Source organism: Bacillus rossius, chromosome 6 (genome assembly GCF_032445375.1).
Source record: "Bacillus rossius redtenbacheri isolate Brsri chromosome 6, Brsri_v3, whole genome shotgun sequence".
Taxonomy (NCBI): domain Eukaryota; kingdom Metazoa; phylum Arthropoda; class Insecta; order Phasmatodea; family Bacillidae; genus Bacillus; species Bacillus rossius.
This window is the reverse complement of record NC_086334.1, coordinates 51627759-51646910: the sequence shown is the minus strand read 5'-3', so window position 1 is coordinate 51646910 and position 19152 is coordinate 51627759. Positions and strand designations below refer to the sequence as shown.

At 44.8% G+C, this 19152-nt stretch overlaps 1 protein-coding gene across 1 annotated transcript in view; it reads left to right on the top strand.

The window, feature by feature from the left end:
* LOC134533178 (carbonic anhydrase 7-like) overlaps window positions 1-19152 on the top strand; it is a 91065-nt gene that overhangs the window by 68999 nt on the left and 2914 nt on the right. Inside the window, exons 3-6 of the mRNA XM_063370545.1 lie at window positions 9105-9269; window positions 11779-11917; window positions 13377-13482; window positions 17381-17608. Of these exons, the coding sequence (XP_063226615.1) occupies window positions 9105-9269; window positions 11779-11917; window positions 13377-13482; window positions 17381-17608 (638 nt within the window). The remainder of the gene's footprint in view (window positions 1-9104; window positions 9270-11778; window positions 11918-13376; window positions 13483-17380; window positions 17609-19152) is intronic.

Sequence of the window (19152 nt, the reverse complement as noted above, 5' to 3'; positions counted from 1 at the left end):
TGTTCCGCTCACCAGTAGAGACACCACTCCACTCGGCATTCTCCCGCCACACCAGTCGCCTAGTCGAGTCCACTCGCCCGCTCTGGCGGCTGTTCCGCTCACCAGTAGAGACACCACTCCACTCGGCATTCTCCCGCCACACCAGTCGCCTAGTCGAGTCCACTCGCCCGCTCTGGCGGCTGTTCCGCTCACCAGTAGAGACACCACTCCACTCGGCATTCTCCCGTCACACCAGTCGCCTAGTCGAGTCCACTCGCCCGCTCTGGCGGCTGTTCCGCTCACCAGTAGAGACACCACTCCACTCGGCATTCTCCCGCCACACCAGTCGCCTAGTCGAGTCCACTCGCCCGCTCTGGCGGCTGTTCCGCTCACCAGTAGAGACACCACTCCACTCGGCATTCTCCCGTCACACCAGTCGCCTAGTCGAGTCCACTTGCCCGCTCTGGCGGCTGTTCCGCTCACCAGTAGAGACACCACTCCACTCGGCATTCTCCCGTCACACCAGTCACCTAGTCGAGTCCACTCTCCCGCTCTGGCGGCTGTTCCGCTCACCAGTAGAGACACCACTCCACTTGGCATTCTCCCGTCACACCAGTCGTCTAGTCGAGTCCACTCGCCCGCTCTGGCGGCTGTTCCGCTCACCAGTAGAGACACCACTCCACTCGGCATTCTCCCGCCACACCAGTCGCCTAGTCGAGTCCACTCGCCCGCTCTGGCGGCTGTTCCGCTCACCAGTAGAGACACCACTCCACTCGGCATTCTCCCGCCACACCAGTCGCCTAGTCGAGTCCACTCGCCCGCTCTGGCGGCTGTTCCGCTCACCAGTAGAGACACCACTCCACTCGGCATTCTCCCGCCACACCAGTCGCCTAGTCGAGTCCACTCGCCCGCTCTGGCGGCTGTTCCGCTCACCAGTAGAGACACCACTCCACTCGGCATTCTCCCGTCACACCAGTCGCCTAGTCGAGTCCACTCGCCCGCTCTGGCGGCTGTTCCGCTCACCAGTAGACACCACTCCACTCGGCATTCTCCCGCCACACCAGTCGCCTAGTCGAGTCCACTCGCCCGCTCTGGCGGCTGTTTCGCTCACCAGTAGAGACACCACTCCACTCGGCATTCTCCCGTCACACCAGTCGCCTAGTCGAGTCCACTCGCCCGCTCTGGCGGCTGTTCCGCTCACCAGTAGAGACACCACTCCACTCGGCATTCTCCCGCCACACCAGTCGCCTAGTCGAGTCCACTCGCCCGCTCTGGCGGCTGTTCCGCTCACCAGTAGAGACACCACTCTACTCGGCATTCTCCCGTCACACCAGTCGTCTAGTCGAGTCCACTCGCCCGCTCTGGCGGCTGTTCCGCTCACCAGTAGAGACACCACTCCACTCGGCATTCTCCCGCCACACCAGTCGCCTAGTCGAGTCCACTCGCCCGCTCTGGCGGCTGTTCCGCTCACCAGTAGAGACACCACTCCACTCGGCATTCTCCTGCCACACCAGTCGCCTAGTCGAGTCCACTCGCCCGCTCTGGCGGCTGTTCCGCTCACCAGTAGAGACACCACTCCACTCGGCATTCTCCCGTCACACCAGTCGCCTAGTCGAGTCCACTCGCCCGCTCTGGCGGCTGTTCCGCTCACCAGTAGAGACACCACTCCACTCGGCATTCTCCCGCCACACCAGTCGCCTAGTCGAGTCCACTCGCCCGCTCTGGCGGCTGTTCCGCTCACCAGTAGAGACACCACTCTACTCGGCATTCTCCCGTCACACCAGTCGCCTAGTCGAGTCCACTCGCCCGCTCTGGCGGCTGTTCCGCTCACCAGTAGAGACACCACTCCACTCGGCATTCTCCCGCCACACCAGTCGCCTAGTCGAGTCCACTCGCCCGCTCTGGCGGCTGTTCCGCTCACCAGTAGAGACACCACTCCACTCGGCATTCTCCCGCCACACCAGTCGCCTAGTCGAGTCCACTCGCCCGCTCTGGCGGCTGTTCCGCTCACCAGTAGAGACACCACTCCACTCGGCATTCTCCCGCCACACCAGTCGCCTAGTCGAGTCCACTCGCCCGCTCTGGCGGCTGTTCCGCTCACCAGTAGAGACACCACTCCACTCGGCATTCTCCCGCCACACCAGTCGCCTAGTCGAGTCCACTCGCCCGCTCTGGCGGCTGTTCCGCTCACCAGTAGAGACACCACTCCACTCGGCATTCTCCCGCCACACCAGTCGCCTAGTCGAGTCCACTCGCCCGCTCTGGCGGCTGTTCCGCTCACCAGTAGAGACACCACTCCACTCGGCATTCTCCCGCCACACCAGTCGCCTAGTCGAGTCCACTCGCCCGCTCTGGCGGCTGTTCCGCTCACCAGTAGAGACACCACTCCACTCGGCATTCTCCCGCCACACCAGTCGCCTAGTTGAGTCCACTCGCCCGCTCTGGCGGCTGTTCCGCTCACCAGTAGAGACACCACTCCACTCGGCATTCTCCCGTCACACCAGTCGCCTAGTCGAGTCCACTCGCCCGCTCTGGCGGCTGTTCCGCTCACCAGTAGAGACACCACTCCACTCGGCATTCTCCCGCCACACCAGTTGCCTAGTCGAGTCTACTCGCCCGCTCTGGCGGCTGTTCCGCTCACCAGTAGAGACACCACTCCACTCGGCATTCTCCCGCCACACCAGTCGCCTAGTCGAGTCCACTCGCCCGCTCTGGCGGCTGTTCCGCTCACCAGTAGAGACACCACTCCACTCGGCATTCTCCCGCCACACCAGTCGCCTAGTCGAGTCCACTCGCCCGCTCTGGCGGCTGTTCCGCTCACCAGTAGAGACACCACTCCACTCGGCATTCTCCCGTCACACCAGTCGCCTAGTCGAGTCCACTCGCCCGCTCTGGCGGCTGTTCCGCTCACCAGTAGAGACACCACTCCACTCGGCATTCTCCCGCCACACCAGTCGCCTAGTCGAGTCCACTCGCCCGCTCTGGCGGCTGTTCCGCTCACCAGTAGAGACACCACTCCACTCGGCATTCTCCCGCCACACCAGTCGCCTAGTCGAGTCCACTAGCCCGCTCTGGCGGCTGTTCCGCTCACCAGTAGAGACACCACTCAACTCGGCATTCTCCCGTCACACCAGTCGCCTAGTCGAGTCCACACGCCCGCTCTGGCGGCTGTTCCGCTCACCAGTAGAGACACCACTCCACTCGGCATTCTCCCGCCACACCAGTCGCCTAGTCGAGTCCACTCGCCCGCTCTGGCGGCTGTTCCGCTCACCAGTAGAGACACCACTCCACTCGGCATTCTCCCGCCACACCAGTCGCCTAGTCGAGTCCACTCGCCCGCTCTGGCGGCTGTTCCGCTCACCAGTAGAGACACCACTCCACTCGGCATTTTCCCGTCACACCAGTCGCCTAGTCGAGTCCACTCGCCCGCTCTGGCGGCTGTTCCGCTCACCAGTAGAGACACCACTCCACTCGGCATTCTCCCGCCACACCAGTCGCCTAGTCGAGTCCACTCGCCTGCTCTGGCGGCTGTTCCGCTCACCAGTAGAGACACCACTCCACTCGGCATTCTCCCGTCACACCAGTCGCCTAGTAGAGTCCACTCGCCCGCTCTGGCGGCTGTTCCGCTCACCAGTAGAGACACCACTCCACTCGGCATTCTCCCGTCACACCAGTCGCCTAGTCGAGTCCACTCGCCCGCTCTGGCGGCTGTTCCGCTCACCAGTAGAGACACCACTCCACTTGGCATTCTCCCGTCATACCAGTCGCCTAGTCGAGTCCACTCGCCCGCTCTGGCGGCTGTTCCGCTCACCAGTAGAGACACCACTCCACTCGGCATTCTCCCGCCACACCAGTCGCCTAGTCGAGTCCACTCGCCCGCTCTGGCGGCTGTTCCGCTCACCAGTAGAGACACCACTCCACTCGGCATTCTCCCGCCACACCAGTCGCCTAGTCGAGTCCACTCGCCCGCTCTGGCGGCTGTTCCGCTCACCAGTAGAGACACCACTCCACTCGGCATTCTCCCGCCACACCAGTCGCCTAGTCGAGTCCACTCGCCCGCTCTGGCGGCTGTTCCGCTCACCAGTAGAGACACCACTCCACTCGGCATTCTCCCGTCACACCAGTCGCCTAGTCGAGTCCACTCGCCCGCTCTGGCGGCTGTTCCGCTCACCAGTAGAGACACCACTCCACTCGGCATTCTCCCGCCACACCAGTCGCCTAGTCGAGTCCACTCGCCCGCTCTGGCGGCTGTTCCGCTCACCAGTAGAGACACCACTCCACTCGGCATTCTCCCGCCACACCAGTCGCCTAGTCGAGTCCACTCGCCCGCTCTGGCGGCTGTTCCGCTCACCAGTAGAGACACCACTCCACTCGGCATTCTCCCGCCACACCAGTCGCCTAGTCGAGTCCACTCGCCCGCTCTGGCGGCTGTTCCGCTCACCAGTAGAGACACCACTCCACTCGGCATTCTCCCGTCACACCAGTCGCCTAGTCGAGTCCACTCGCCCGCTCTGGCGGCTGTTTCGCTCACCAGTAGAGACACCACTCCACTCGGCATTCTCCCGTCACACCAGTCGCCTAGTCGAGTCCACCGAGGTCGCGCCTGAGTGTTTCGATGTGGAGAAGTTTGTAGAAGAAACTCGTAGTCCCGCGATATGGTATACGAGGCGTGAGGAACACAGCGATAACATCGAAAGGAGTGAAGCTTGGAGGGAAGCGGCATGAAAATGCTACACCGATTTCAACTGTTTGGAGCCTGCCAAACAAGGTGAACATGTGCTAAGAATATTTTAAGTAAATATTTAACTAAGAAATTTACCCAGATTTGCAAATAAGGGAGTTTTTTTTTCTTTCTGAAAAGAGAAGTTGATTCCAAAAGTTGTTTGGTGTGAAACCAGCAAAAAAAAAAAGTCTTCATACGGCAGACAACTAGTTGAGAATCAACCAGGCAATTTAGTTGAATCAACAAAACCGCCTCGTCTGAAAAGGGGCCTAATAGCAGACAGCTCCAAGGTTTTTGTGTGAATATCTGGTGTTGTTTTCACGTCAGTCTGATGGATGGTAAACGGTAGATATGCCCAGTATGAACATAGTGTCTGTTTAATACATGTTGTGGCCAGGGCTCTGGCCAATATACGATTTGCCTTTGAAACCTGTTTTTTATATATCTTTGTTTAATTTTTTATAAATATTTTATAAATATTTTTTTTAAATATCTAAATATTGTTTTATTTAAGTTTTGGTTTAGTTTAGTTTTTTAATTAAAAGTTATTTATCCTAGCCTATTTAATTATTTCTTGTTGTTTTTAATTCTATTGTATCGCTGAGTAGTTGCTCGGGAGTGCCGAATCAGTTTCTTCGTGTAGAGAGCTTACGTGACAGTTGGCAGTAGGAAATGTCAGATGGCTGCCCTGTAAAAAAAAAAGAAGACGGCCGGTGTGGGTTGCGAACCTCGTTGTAGCGCCTGTGCGCGCGGAGAGTCAAATTGGCCCGCGACTGTTGGAGTGTACAGGCCATGCCCGGGCGCGGTGCAGATCTCTTCACGAGACTTTGAACTTGACACGATGAGTCTCGAGCACGTTTGTTCGGCTTCCGGGGACAGGCCAGACGTATTTATTAAAAGTCACGAAGGAATTTAAATGCCTTGTTTGAGTTTAGCTACGAGTGTTTCTGCTGCAACGACGAGAGAAATTGTGAGTACAGCTGATCTGATTGTAGATGTTGTTGGTATGGATAAACTAAATTTTTTTGCTACGTGCCTTTGTAGTGGGCCAGGATAACAGTTACCGTTTTGCGTGTACCTCAGTGGGCGAACATCAAACTTGGTTAGGAAGAATTTTAAAGTTTATATTTCAAGAACTAAACTAGTGACTTAAACATGAAATATTTGCGCACTCCGCCAGCGCTTTGTAGGTATAGGACTTTGGTAGAGCAACTCTTTTTAGTAATTTTAAATTGGTGTATTTTTTAAATAGTAATATTTGTTAATTATATGTTTGAACATAAACTGTAAGTAACTGCCGGCAGTTTATGAATACTCATTTTATAACATATTTATACAAATATTGTTACGTAATTTAATTTTTTTGATAAAAATATATTTATATATAAAAACTATTTTCTAATATTTTAGTGTTATATTTTTCCCCGCTTATTCTAGTAACGAATGTTTGCGGGTCACAATGAAATATTTTGGACTATATATTTTAATTCATATTTGTATGAAAACCAAGGCTTTCGTAAAATATTGCGTCAAATAATACAGAGTTATTATGATTAACAAAATAATTTTGGATTCCATAAAATACCCACTTCGACACAGTAATGTATTTGCTCTGCATTTTGAGGATGTGTTTTTTACAACATTTTTCTTAACACTCGGGCTGGGTTCATGCGCGCACTTTTGGTAGCAGGTTGGAGTTTGTTTTAAATTTTATTTCAATAAAACCAGTCGGGTGTTGAGTTTGTGTTATCTACCAGGTGCAGAGGGTAAATACCACAATGTGGTGTGGCAAAAAAAAAAGTAAACAATATAGGTAAAAGACATATAGGAGGGAAAATTAACTTCCAAAGCTTCATATTTAATAAAAAGAAACTAACCATGTTTGACACTAGATAATACATAATTGAACAATTTATGTAATAAATATTTTTGCGGTCACGTGTCTTGCCGTGAGGTTATTTTTCTCAGTCTCGCCTGTGTCGTTAAGAGGCGGTAAGTTGAGCACAGACTTTTGCAGTTACTCATGTACTAGCAACCAGAGGTCAGTGGACAGATATTGACATGGTGATGTACAGGGAGGCGAGAGTAAATTGCAGCAGAATCAGTGTGCGAGTAGAAAGATCGTCTCACTTCTTAACCAGAGACTGCAACAGAGAGATTCATACCACGAAGGCGATGTACACCAAACAGCTGACTGCTAGTGCGTGTCGCCTGCCTCCCGCGCTGCGTTTGAACGTCATGGCGCTGCTATCGCGCGCCTAATGCGCGGGAAATTCAAATGCACCCACTACCGCTCGCGTCTGTGACTTCATAGGGTTGCTATTCCGGACATATGTTCCTCAACTGAAATTTGTTATCTTGATATTCACTACCACCAATTAAATTTATGCCCTGCAATTCGCGAACACTTTGTGTAGACTAAGCATCAGTCTCGGCCAACTTAACGTTTTTTAGATGTTCTTTTTTTTTTACTGAGGTTTCAATTTTGAATAGTTTATAAAAAAAATATTTGCTGGGAATAAATTTTAACTCCCTAAATTTTCACGTCTTGTTGCAATCTAACACTAACAAACAGGAACCAGGTTCTAACCACTGGAAGGAAATAACTGCTGAATATGTCACGCGGACCAATGAAGAACTTTTGGCAAAACCAACCTTCGTCCAAAAAACTCAAATATTTGTTTTTTTGGTTCATCCTTTGGTGATTCCTTGTGGGCATGCATATAACCAACCAAATGGAATCAAAGTGGCGGTCGTGACGTCATACGACATGTTCGTTGACAGCTGACGATCGCTGCAGGCGAAACAGGGTGAAGGAAGAGATGTGTGTGGCTAGGAGGGAGTATCATAATTTAGGTCTAAGACACATACTGCGTACGATAATTTATCCCCGAATCCCCGACCGCTTGTGATAAATACTACCTTAACGTATCATAATTCTGGTACTGTGTGCCATAATTATCATCATATGGGAAAACTGACTATATAGTTGTGCGCCCCTAGCAATTTTATCTCAGTGATCAAACAATTTATTTGACCTCTAAATGGCCCAGAGGAGACGTTAAAACATAGATCTATTCTATTCCGTAGATTCTCGTTTGTTTGTACTTTTGCACGAGAATCAATCAATTTTAAATAAGAAAATAATAAGTAATCAACCGGCGAATATAATTAATTTTTACAAGACTTCATCCATACGTTTTGTTGTAATCTACATAATAATATAATGACCATTATAATTTGGGATTTATAAGAACATAAGTGAGTGATCTCAGTAAAGTTGCGTTTGAATAATGTTTTATTTCAGTAAGCCCCACTCTTCAAGAATTTCCAAAACACAATCGAGCAGACAACACGCAAAGATATTCTTTGATTGGCCAAAGACCAACTAATAAATAAAGTTCAATCGTAACAGGTTCTATCAACCATAGAAAATCTTCTGCTTACTGAAACTCACGCTGGCCTGCGAACTAACGGCGCTAGTAGTAGTGGAACCCATTATTAACACTGTGTTAAATGGGATTTTCATATACAATTGGTATATTTAAAATAAAATAAAAAACTCTTTCGTTTTAAACGTAGGTAAAGTTTTTTTTTTATTTATTTGGAAGCTGTGTAGGGTTTAAATACATAGCAATAACTTGTAACTTTGCCGCAACTGTCAGTTAAAGTTTAAATCTAACAAAGATAATATTTAACCAATATATTTTTATTTTTTTTCACTTGTTAAGTCAGCTGCATGATGTAGTGGTAACATGCAGGAGCTGATAATCTGAGGGCTTGGATTCGATACCCGCTAGGATCTTTCTTTATTTTCATTTTAATATTTCTCGCGAAAATAACCCATTAATTACAGAAATTAAATAATTTTAAACAGTTAAACTACATAATCCGGTAAGATTTTGAATTAAATAAACATTTACGAAATTTTTAGCAAGTAATTATCTACTCTGCTTTTTATTTAATATCGGAAGAAACAATACATTTTTTTTCTATTTTCCAATAAAATAATAGTTTCTAGCTGTTTGCTGAGATATCTCCGCTATCCTTATATTTTATATGAAAATCCCATTTAACACAATGTTAATAATGGGTTCCACCAAGGGTTTTAATGTCAGGATCTTACGTATTTCTTTATGTTGTCAATATTTCTCTTTACGACTCTAAGTTATAATTTAAAAATTAAAGGATAGTTGTACTAGTATAAAGTTTTATTTTCCAATACCTATGCGCGGTGTAAATTCTGCGATGCTAACGAAAGCAACATATACAAATAAATCACGTGGGTCCGCCATCTTTATAAGTTTTCTGAGACTCCCACTGTGGTTACAATATCAGCTGCACGAGACTTGTATTGCAGGATGAAGATGTCACGGGCGATGTGTTTGGCGCTGGCTTGCAGGACCCGAGCACTGGGCCAAGTCGTACGAGACGTGCGCCGGCAAGTTCCAGTCGCCCGTGGACATCGAGGAGCACCTGGTGGACCAGGTGCGCCTGCCGCCGCTGCGCTTCCGGGGCTTCCACGCGTTCCCCGCCTCCAGCACGCTCACCAACAACGGCCACACAGGCGAGTGCCCGCCGCTCACAACACACGACACACCACTTATACCTGTTGTTCCCACATGACCACCTTCTCTCCGACGGCACACGGAACTCTTTGAGTCATGGTGGGAAGTAGCGGGGGGACGCACCACAACGCCGAAATACCACAACGCCGAACGTACAATAACGCCGAAAACCATAACGCCGAAATGCCGAATTGACCACAACGCCGACAGCTAGAAAACTGCTGTGTACCACAACAACGAATTACCACAACGCCGAAATATGTAATTGCAGGACTGCCACAAAGGTTAGGTTAGGTAAGGTTAGCACACCAATTCATTCAGTTATTTTTCATTTTGCTCCTGTGCTCCCCCCCCCCCTCCACGCAGCAAAATTTTTCGGCGTTACTGTATTTCGGCGTTGTGGTACACAGCAGTTTTCTAGCTGTCGGCGTTGCGGTCAATTTGGCATTCGGCGTTATGATATTCGGCGTTATTGTACGTTCGGCGTTGTGGTAACGACCCGAAGTAGCGCTGTGGACTCGCTCCCGGAGGCCGCTCCGGGCTTCGTGATTCCGGGTTTCCAGTGCTTTCCCGGAGCGCCTCCAGCAGAGTGCTGGGAGTAGTTTAGTCTCTGTTTCATCGTGGTATTCAAACAGGATTCAATATTTCACTACCTATAATTCTACATCAAAAGAAGCAAGTATCATTGCCACTAATTTGATTTTAAAATTTTACAGAAATCAATTATTTATTTGAAAAATAAATACCATTTAATATTAAGAAAAACATACGATGATTGATTTGTAAGTTTAATGAATAAATCACAATAATATTTCGATCTATGTAGCTTGTTAATTATTTTAATGAGTTCAGTGGGTTGGTAATTTTAAGTGTAAGGATGTTAATGATCAGGTATGCAAAGCAAGTTTTTGGAGTAAATTATTTCATGAAATTGTTTGTCCTTGCTCCTGACTCTAAAACCAAAATTTCAATTGATAGGGAAGCTTAAATGTAACGTTATCTTTAGTATATATATAATACATTATTTTTGTTCATATTTTCTATCCAAATAACAAGTTTTAAAAGAAACTTATTATCAAGCAGATTTTTGTTCTAAGTTGTAACAATTGAAATCTATGTTCTGTGCCGTTGGTTGTTACCGTCTTTGCTAAGACATGTTCTACAGTGGCATGGAAACATAACAAATGGCAACCAATGAGATCGCATTCCAAGGTTACGAAATATTAATTTAATTTTTAAATAATATACTCCGAGAAGTTAGCACAGGCAAAATTTACATATATAAATAAAAATAAACCACAAAGTAATAATAGAACACTACATATTTTTATATTTTATTTAACATATTTAGAATATAAACAAACATGGCTACCATTGCAGCCAAGTACTCGGCTTCTATTGGTCGCATGGAGCAACGTAAACGGAAGAGCTCAACATTGCCTAACTGATCCGTACGGACGCAATAAATGCAAGTTGTTCGTTTTCCTAGCCTTTTTTTTTTTTTTTTTTTAATTTTTTTAATGGTCTACACAGAATATTTAGAAGTACAGTTGCTGCCCAACTAAAGAGTATTCAGGATGAGTCAGAATTCTGCCGACAAACGTCGACTGCATGCTTATTTACCACAAGTTTTTCTCCTCATACCTCTGTATTTTGATTACTGTATTGGGCATGCATGATACGGGCAGGTAGTTCCTCACGTGTTAGTGCAGTCCTTTGGTAAACATTCACCTTAATCCATGCCAATAAGCAATAAGCTGTTTATTGCATGTTGTTCACATTTTGTTTAACTTCTCCGTCAATAACTGGAATAGCACCCGCATTGATACGGTGTGTTTATATAACGAACAATCTCTTTGTGCGGCGGTAACTCCTCGGGAGTCGTCCTGTATTTCCATGTATTTTTTCAGTGGACGGATAAATGCACCGAGACAATTCCTCGCCGGATGACACGTCTGAACGACCCCTCGCCCTGCTGTTAGGGATGGCAACGATATATCGATATATTGAAAATATTTCGATATTCCAGGTTCAAAATATCAATATTTTAGTGCCGATATTTTTATATCGAAATTTTGTACCGATAATACCGACTTTGATAAAATAATATTTTTTCAAATAAAAAAAATATTAAAATTATTTCTAAAAATATTTTTCAGAAAAAAATAATAAAATGGCGAACCGAAAGCTTGGGAAAGAACAGGTTGTTATTTAAAAGTAGGGGGGAGAAATATTGGAGTTCACAGTAGGGAATTACATAGGTTGGTAAGTTGAAGCATTGAAATGCAGTGACAGGTCGACTGTTGGGCAAGGTCGGCGGCCGGTGACGTGGAAATACGTGATTCCATATTCATGTGTCAGCTTAAATGTATGAAGAACAAAATAACGTATACTATAATAGTTTGTTTATTATAATAGACCGATGTATCGATATTTTCAGGCCGATAATTCTTTTTCGGTATCGATATGATTGAAGCGATGTATCGAAAGACCGCCGTATGCCTGCAGTGATGCTGCAGATGAACAGGACGGAGGAGGCGGTGGTGTCGGGCGGGCCTCTCAGCGGCGACTACTCGTTCGCGCAGCTGCACTTCCACTGGGGCGCCAACGACTCCATGGGCAGCGAGGACACCATCAACAACCACACGTGAGTGGCGGCGCCCGCATGGCCAACTTAACAGACATACTTTTTTTTAAAACCAATGTGTAGGGGCACGCAGATTTCGCGAAAAGATTTCGAGACTAGATGAAAGTTAAAACACTGTAGCATCGTCTGTGTTTCGTGATTGGGCGAGTTTCTCCCAGGTACATATCGATAGTAACAACACCAATCACAGTAATTCAGTGCGAAAGTAAACGCGTCCTGAATGGCCCGGTCAAACCAGGCAACGACTTCTCTCGCAAACGGCCATCAATCACAAGGGAGAAACTACAGGTGCGGGTATACCTTGTTGCAGTCTAATAAGGGTTCAGATCTTTTCGCGAAAAATACCTGCCCCTACCAATGTGTAACATCTTAGCTATCGGTAGGGACCGGAAAAAAATTCGCGGGTTCAATGACTTCTAGGATTAACTTTATAGTACTACGTACACTCGGTCAAATGTCACCCTCTGATTGGCTGCTGTCTTGTGGAGGTGTCCCAACGTAGCGACCTGTGATTTAGACACAGCTTCGGTTGAGTGTTCCTCACTGGCCCAGAGTCGTCCAGGTGAGTTGTGAGCCAATAGCAGAGGCAGCACTGAGGCATAACTATTTGAATTTCAGGCTGTCGTGAAATGAATCCGCGAATTTTTCCGGTCTCTAGCTATCGGCATGTCCGCTCAAGACGTGGATAAGGGTAAATAAATTCATAAGTTCCTTAGAGGGCACAGTATAAGCACTTTTAAAACAAGTATAGTAAACCTTCTATAATCTAAAACTTTTGTCTCAAACATTCTTTGTACCACCAACACTTTAAATGTGTTTTGAATGGAATTTGGTTGTTTTTTCTTTTTGCTCTAACATACATAAATAAGAACTTTTAAATCTGCCTGAACCTGGAAGGATTTTTTTTTTCTTTCAAAATACACTGTCTCTTTAATTATTTCCTAGCTGTTACTAAAACGTCTTTTGTAATAAAAATAATTATTTTTTTACTAGCAACCAAATAATTTCTTGCTGAAGATGTTAAATTTTTTGATTGTCCTATTACTCGAAAAAGTTCAAAGCCACCTCATTAAAAAAAAAAAAAAAAGGATACACCCCGTAACACACGTAACGTACCGAATTCATTCGGCATAACGTGGAGTTGAAATCTGGTTATGATTTCATGCATGGTAGTGTCCGGTCGGAAATAAAAGATACGTAATTTCTCTGACTGGCACGTGTGAATTTATGCTCATCATAATTGAGATAAATATGGTCTTAAGTACTGCTTTCGTGCAATTTTCCTTCGTTCATTCAAGGCATTTTTTAAGGCTTGGAAGAAGAGTGTGTCTGGAAAATTCCGGTAAATCTAATTGAAATGCAAATTTACTCTAATTGAAACCACATTCCTGTATGAAACAGCAAAAAGACTGTGTTTCAAGGTCAACTAAGGGTATTACGTGATGTGTTCACTGTTGAGGTTTCCTTTGGAGCTGCACATGGTGTTCTTCAAGCGTGAATACGGTGACGTCACCAAAGCGATGCACTATGAGGACGGACTGACTGTGCTGGCCGTCTTCTTTGAGGTAAGGCCCTACGCGTCGTCACTTATCTTAGATTACTGCATTTGATATTATTATCATGACCTGCCGTCGCTTCAATTTGGAACTTTCGCACGAGGAACCAGCGCAAGGAGTTGAGTAGCCACTTTGACCTAGGTTAGGGATGGCTAACTTCATTCTTTCATTCATCCGTAGAATTTATCCGTATACACATGATTAAGTATTACATTTTTACAGCAGTTTTTAAATGTATTTTTTTTGTAGGTTAACGGATGAATGACAAATGTGGTATGTAATGAAAAGAAGGAAAATTTTTCTCTTAAAAATTACATTTACGAAAAAAAAATTAACTTTAGAATTTAAGAAACACCAAGAAACAATATATCTATTACAAAAATAGAAATAATACCTTTCAATATTTGTGATAACTTAAAGGATTTGCAAACATTTCTGCTGGTACATTATTCTCTAAATTCAAAGATAGTCAATACACTACAGTTTGCCTGATACTTCTGTGCAGAATCGAGGTTAAAAATACAGTTAAACAACAACTTTTATGTTTAAACCAGTTTTTTAAAAGATTTAAACCGTGTTTTTATTACGTTAGTTATTTTGATTTTCAACATGTTCAAATAAAGCCATACAACACTCATGTTGAACCAGAAAAGTTAATAATCAAGGAACTGAAGTCAAGCAAATCTGCACATTGGACTGGGACTTAACCTTCCCCACAGGAAGAGGATTCTCCATATAATCAGTGTTTTCCACAGAATGGGGATTTACAGCACAGTCGGGGATTTCCCACTGAATAGGAATTAACTATTTAATATTTTTTTTCTTTAATTTCATTGGAGTATTCAGCTGGGTATAATTTAAAAATTATTCAGATTGTATGAATGATAATATTTTGATTAGTATATAATTTTTTGGTTCTGTAAATCACAAGAAACATATATGAGCAAACTTTTTTTAGTTAGACCTTACATTAAAAAAATTAAGATAATCTATTTAAAAATATATTATTTAAAAAAACATCTGGTTTAAACCATTGTTGTTTAAACCAGCCAACCCTGGTAGAAAGGTTGTTGAAGTGGCCGCACCAACAGACGTCATGGGCCGGATGTGGTCCGCGGGCCACTGGTTGTACCTCACTGACCCAGGTCATTGACGCGACAGAAGACCACTTAAACCCTCTCCCTTTCATCAACCACCCAGACTATAATATAATATCCTAAGACCAAACACTTTTATCTATATGTATTTTCTCCTCAAATTATCCTAAATAATTTCAAAACTAAGTTATATTAGTTGTTTAAAAAAAAATATGCTCTACTATTCTAATTCCAATCCAGTCATCTGACTTGGTGTTGACTGATATTTCTACGTTTTTAATAGCGATAAGTAACAAATAATTTTAAGTTTTTTTTTGGCGGTGGTTTTGAAAAGTATTTTTGACACACTCAAATTTTGTTAACTGACTTTTTAACCATCATTTTTATGTAGAGTATTAAATTTATATAAAAGATAAATATTTCAGACACGTGTATTAGTTTCTAAATACTCACGGACTTATAATCCCCGGTTTTTTAGCAGTGTAATATAATTCAAACCGATGTTTTTGGAACATAGTGTCAAACTCGGGAAGATACGTGAAGGAAGCGGCGTTTTCCGTAAAATCAATTTTCGCTGACGTGTCGTTAGACCAAGCGTCGCGTCGTTGTAAATAAAGCACTGCGGAACATATGTAGTGGTGTGAGTCAGGATTTGTGCAGATTTGTGTTTGCCATGTCAAATAACAAATTTAACGTTTCAGAGGGGAACCATGTAGCTAACTCGGAGCTGCCCCTGGGAGGTAAGCAGTTTGTGATGCGTGCAAGAGACACAAGACTGCCTATCCCTAAGTCACCGACCTCAATAACATACATCTTTGATTCGCTAGTTTATTTGGCTATAAGAAATTTTACTTACCATGTTGAAATGAAACATTAATTTTAGTATTTTACCTTTGGAAATTTGTCTGAAGTGGTACCAGTGTAAGAACGACTGCGTTTCTCCGCGAGTGGAAGTGCACTATTGCAGGGTTTTACCTCCAGCCATGTCTGTTGGTGCGAATACGTGCTGAGTGTGTGTATGAGCAGGCAGCCACCTACAGACGTAAGTGCAGAATCGCGGGTCATTAGCGACGACGAGGGGCGAAGAGATGAGAATGGAACGTTGGCGGGACACATCAGCGCGGGAAACACGACAACCCCGGAGAATGCCCGTCGGTTTCCCCGCAACGTCCGCCACGTTCCCCGCCCTCGATCACCGTGAAGCTAGTGCAGTTGCAGTGGCAGGCCTGAGGGAGCGCTTCTTGCTGGGGCTGCCGTGGCCGACAGCACGTCATGCAAACATCGGGCTGGACTCGAGCCACGGCACAACAGGCCGACACGTTTTTAATTCAGATAGTCGACCCATAAGAAAATACGACACTGTTTCAAACAGACAGGAAGTAAAGCTTTGTTTGCGGTTGCTGAAAAGTACGCTTTTTTTGTCACAAGAAACCTACTTGTGTTCGTTGGTGGTGTTGCCCATCACATCTGTTCATCTTCATCGTTATATTCGTACATTTGCTGCGTTGTCCAGGTTTTGTCGTCTGTCTGCAGTTTCTGTTATTGTTGAAACTGTCTCGTCGTTGTTAGCCCATTGTGTTCGTTTGTGCTATTATTATTTTTTGACGTGACAACGTCTAATAAATCGATGAACGCCGGCTTCACGCACGTAAAAGTGTCCCGTTACGCACATTGTTCCGTTACGCTGTGTCCCGTTAAGCTCATTGTTCCGATTCGCTGTGTTCCGTTACGCTGTCGGCGAGTGCAGTAGTAATAGGTTATGTTACAATTGACTAACAAATTATGGTGATTCATATAATTGATTACAGTTAATTCATATGAAAACTTGTTCATGATTATATTTAAACTTTATAGCTAAACGCCAGTTTTTAAAATTAATTACAAGTCATCTACACGTGAACTGTTTCGTCGACTGTTTATAAAGTGAAGTGAAAAGTTAATGTGGTTTTCATTGCTTATTACAACAACGTTTTCGGCAATAAAGGTTAATTATTCTTGCATTTTAAAAATCTGATTACTAGTATTATTTCAAGTATTTATTCTTTTATTATTAAAATAAAAATGATTCAATTTTATTCATAAAAGTATGCAATCATTTCATCAATGTTTTGTTATGACGTTGTCACGTTAAACTATAGTCCGTAAACCGACTTTACAGACAACCAATTTTTTTTATGACAGAATTAGGAAAAATCAAAATCTTATAATATACCCCAGACTGCAGAAAGCACTCTTTTTTGCAAACAAGCACGAAACAACTCGTGATACCGCAACTGTCGACTCCTCGACGAGAGAACCCGATGAGTTCTACTATCTGTGAATGGACGAACTGCCAACGGTGTGTTTGGAATGGTAAAGCCACAACCAGTATCGGTCCCTACTATTCGGACTTGTCCATGGACGTGGACGTTATGATTAATGCATAATTAATAATTAAAATTTACTTTTAAAGTTAAGCTCAAGAAACAGACAATTCTATTTATATTTATGAAAAAGAAAATTGTGTGGAAAGTACTTCTGAAAACAAATATTTAGGAAAATTTTTACAGATTCATACGCTTCGGTATTTGAAAACTCTCTTATTACTCAAAAGTACGCCTTTTAAGTCTATATTTTCTGCTTATTTGGCTTCAACTTGTACCATGTCTGTGTGGATACTAGAGGTGAAAATAAATTTTATGCAGTCATTGTTGGTTCAGAAAATAATTAATGAATGTGTACATTGACTTTTAGGTAGTTGTTGTAGTCATCACAGTTATTTAATAAAGGTAGCGGCAGAGTGCAGCAGTGCAGGTAGCGTGCGGGTGCAGGTGTACGGGTCGGACAACGAGGTGTACTCGGAGCTGGTGTCGTACCTGCCGCGCGTGGCCGCGCCGGGCGCCTCGGCCCGCCTGCTGCGGCCAAACGCCCTGGAGTCGCTGCTGCCGCGCAACCGCCACCTCTACTTCACGTACCACGGCTCGCTGACCACGCCGCCCTGCTCCGAGGTGGTCATCTGGGTGGACTTCAAGCAGCCCGTGCTGCTGTCGCACCGCCAGGCGAGTTCTGGGGCTACATTCCGCTACAGACACATACTGTGGCAAACCGGGGACCCAGGGCCGCAACTAGAGTCTCTGGCACCCGGGGCATGAATGGATTCATGCGCCCCCCCCCCCCCTCTTTTTTTGCACATACCACACCAATAAAGCGGGGGGTCCGGGGGCCCTCCCACGGAAAAATGGTGCTATTTAAGCATTTTCCATACCAACATGTAACAGATTCTGTGCTACTGTACCTTCCATGCATGAACCCACTATGTCCATAAAGTAGTCCGTATAATCACTAGACTTATTCATTAAATATGTTGAGACGTTATATTGTAAATCAGATTAGACATTCCTGGCATGCAATTTAAAAAACTTTTTACCAGTTACCAGTTGTAGTAGGAATTACAATGCAAGCCGGCGATTTCGGCGCCCCCACAGCTTTGCGCCCGGGGCGTAGGCCCCGCTTGCTCCCCCCTAGTTGCGGCCCTGCGGGGACCTATTCTTGACGCTGTCGGCAATGACTTGGGGATCGTCCATTAATCACGTGAGGCTCGAAAAGGGTGTAGAGAGATATCACGTGTATTTTTTTTTTCGCCCGATTTCTACTAAACCGAAAAGCGATGCGTGACCTTGACTCGCCGTAGCCAGGCAACAATATCCCCGCCCACCGCAACATGAACCACCCGGCTCGGCTTGCCAGTCGCTAGTAAGACTGTGATTTTGGCGCCGAATACATGCGTAAATCACATATAAGTTTTTCCTTTATTATTTTTATGCCAGTGAGAATAAACCTGCAACCTAAATGTGTGTCTGGACATTTTTATCACTGTGCTTAATTTTCCAGAATTAAATTAGATTATACCTATATTTAAAGATAATATTCCGAAATTTTTAAAAATATTTTGCACCAAAAAATACATGTGATTTATGGGGGGGGGGGGGGGGGGGGTTGTCTGAAACCTCACCACAAATCATTAGGGGGGAGGGGGGTTAAAAATTTGCTAAAAAAACATCACGTGATTAATGGACGACCCCTTGATCCCGACATGCAAAAACACTATTCTTGACCAATCGCTAGCGGGATTAAGTATCGGAATGACGTCACTAACGGTCGGAATTATTCCGCCACCTCATTCGCTGGCGGAATCGCAATTCCGACAGAAATTTAAAAGTTTCTTTGATTTTTTTTTTGTTTTGGTTCTGAAATAATTTAAAATTGTGTGGTTATTTGGTTAAGTTAGGGTAGCTACATTTAAATTTTTGTAAAATAGTGCGGATAACTAGTTATATTAGGTAGCTACATTTAAAACCAGTAATAACTTATTCACCTCGTCATATTATGTGAGGTAGGTACATTTAGATAAAAATACGCGACGTGATACCGTGGGTACGTCTGTCACCGAGTCGTAGGTTGATTGAAATTCAATTTATTCCTAAAGAAAACAAAAACATGTGATTGGTTTAAGAATATGTCCAATTAACTGTATTTAAAAATTGCAACACGAGTGCCATTCCAACCTTTAAAATTTGTTAAAATTCCTGTGTTCGTGACGAGA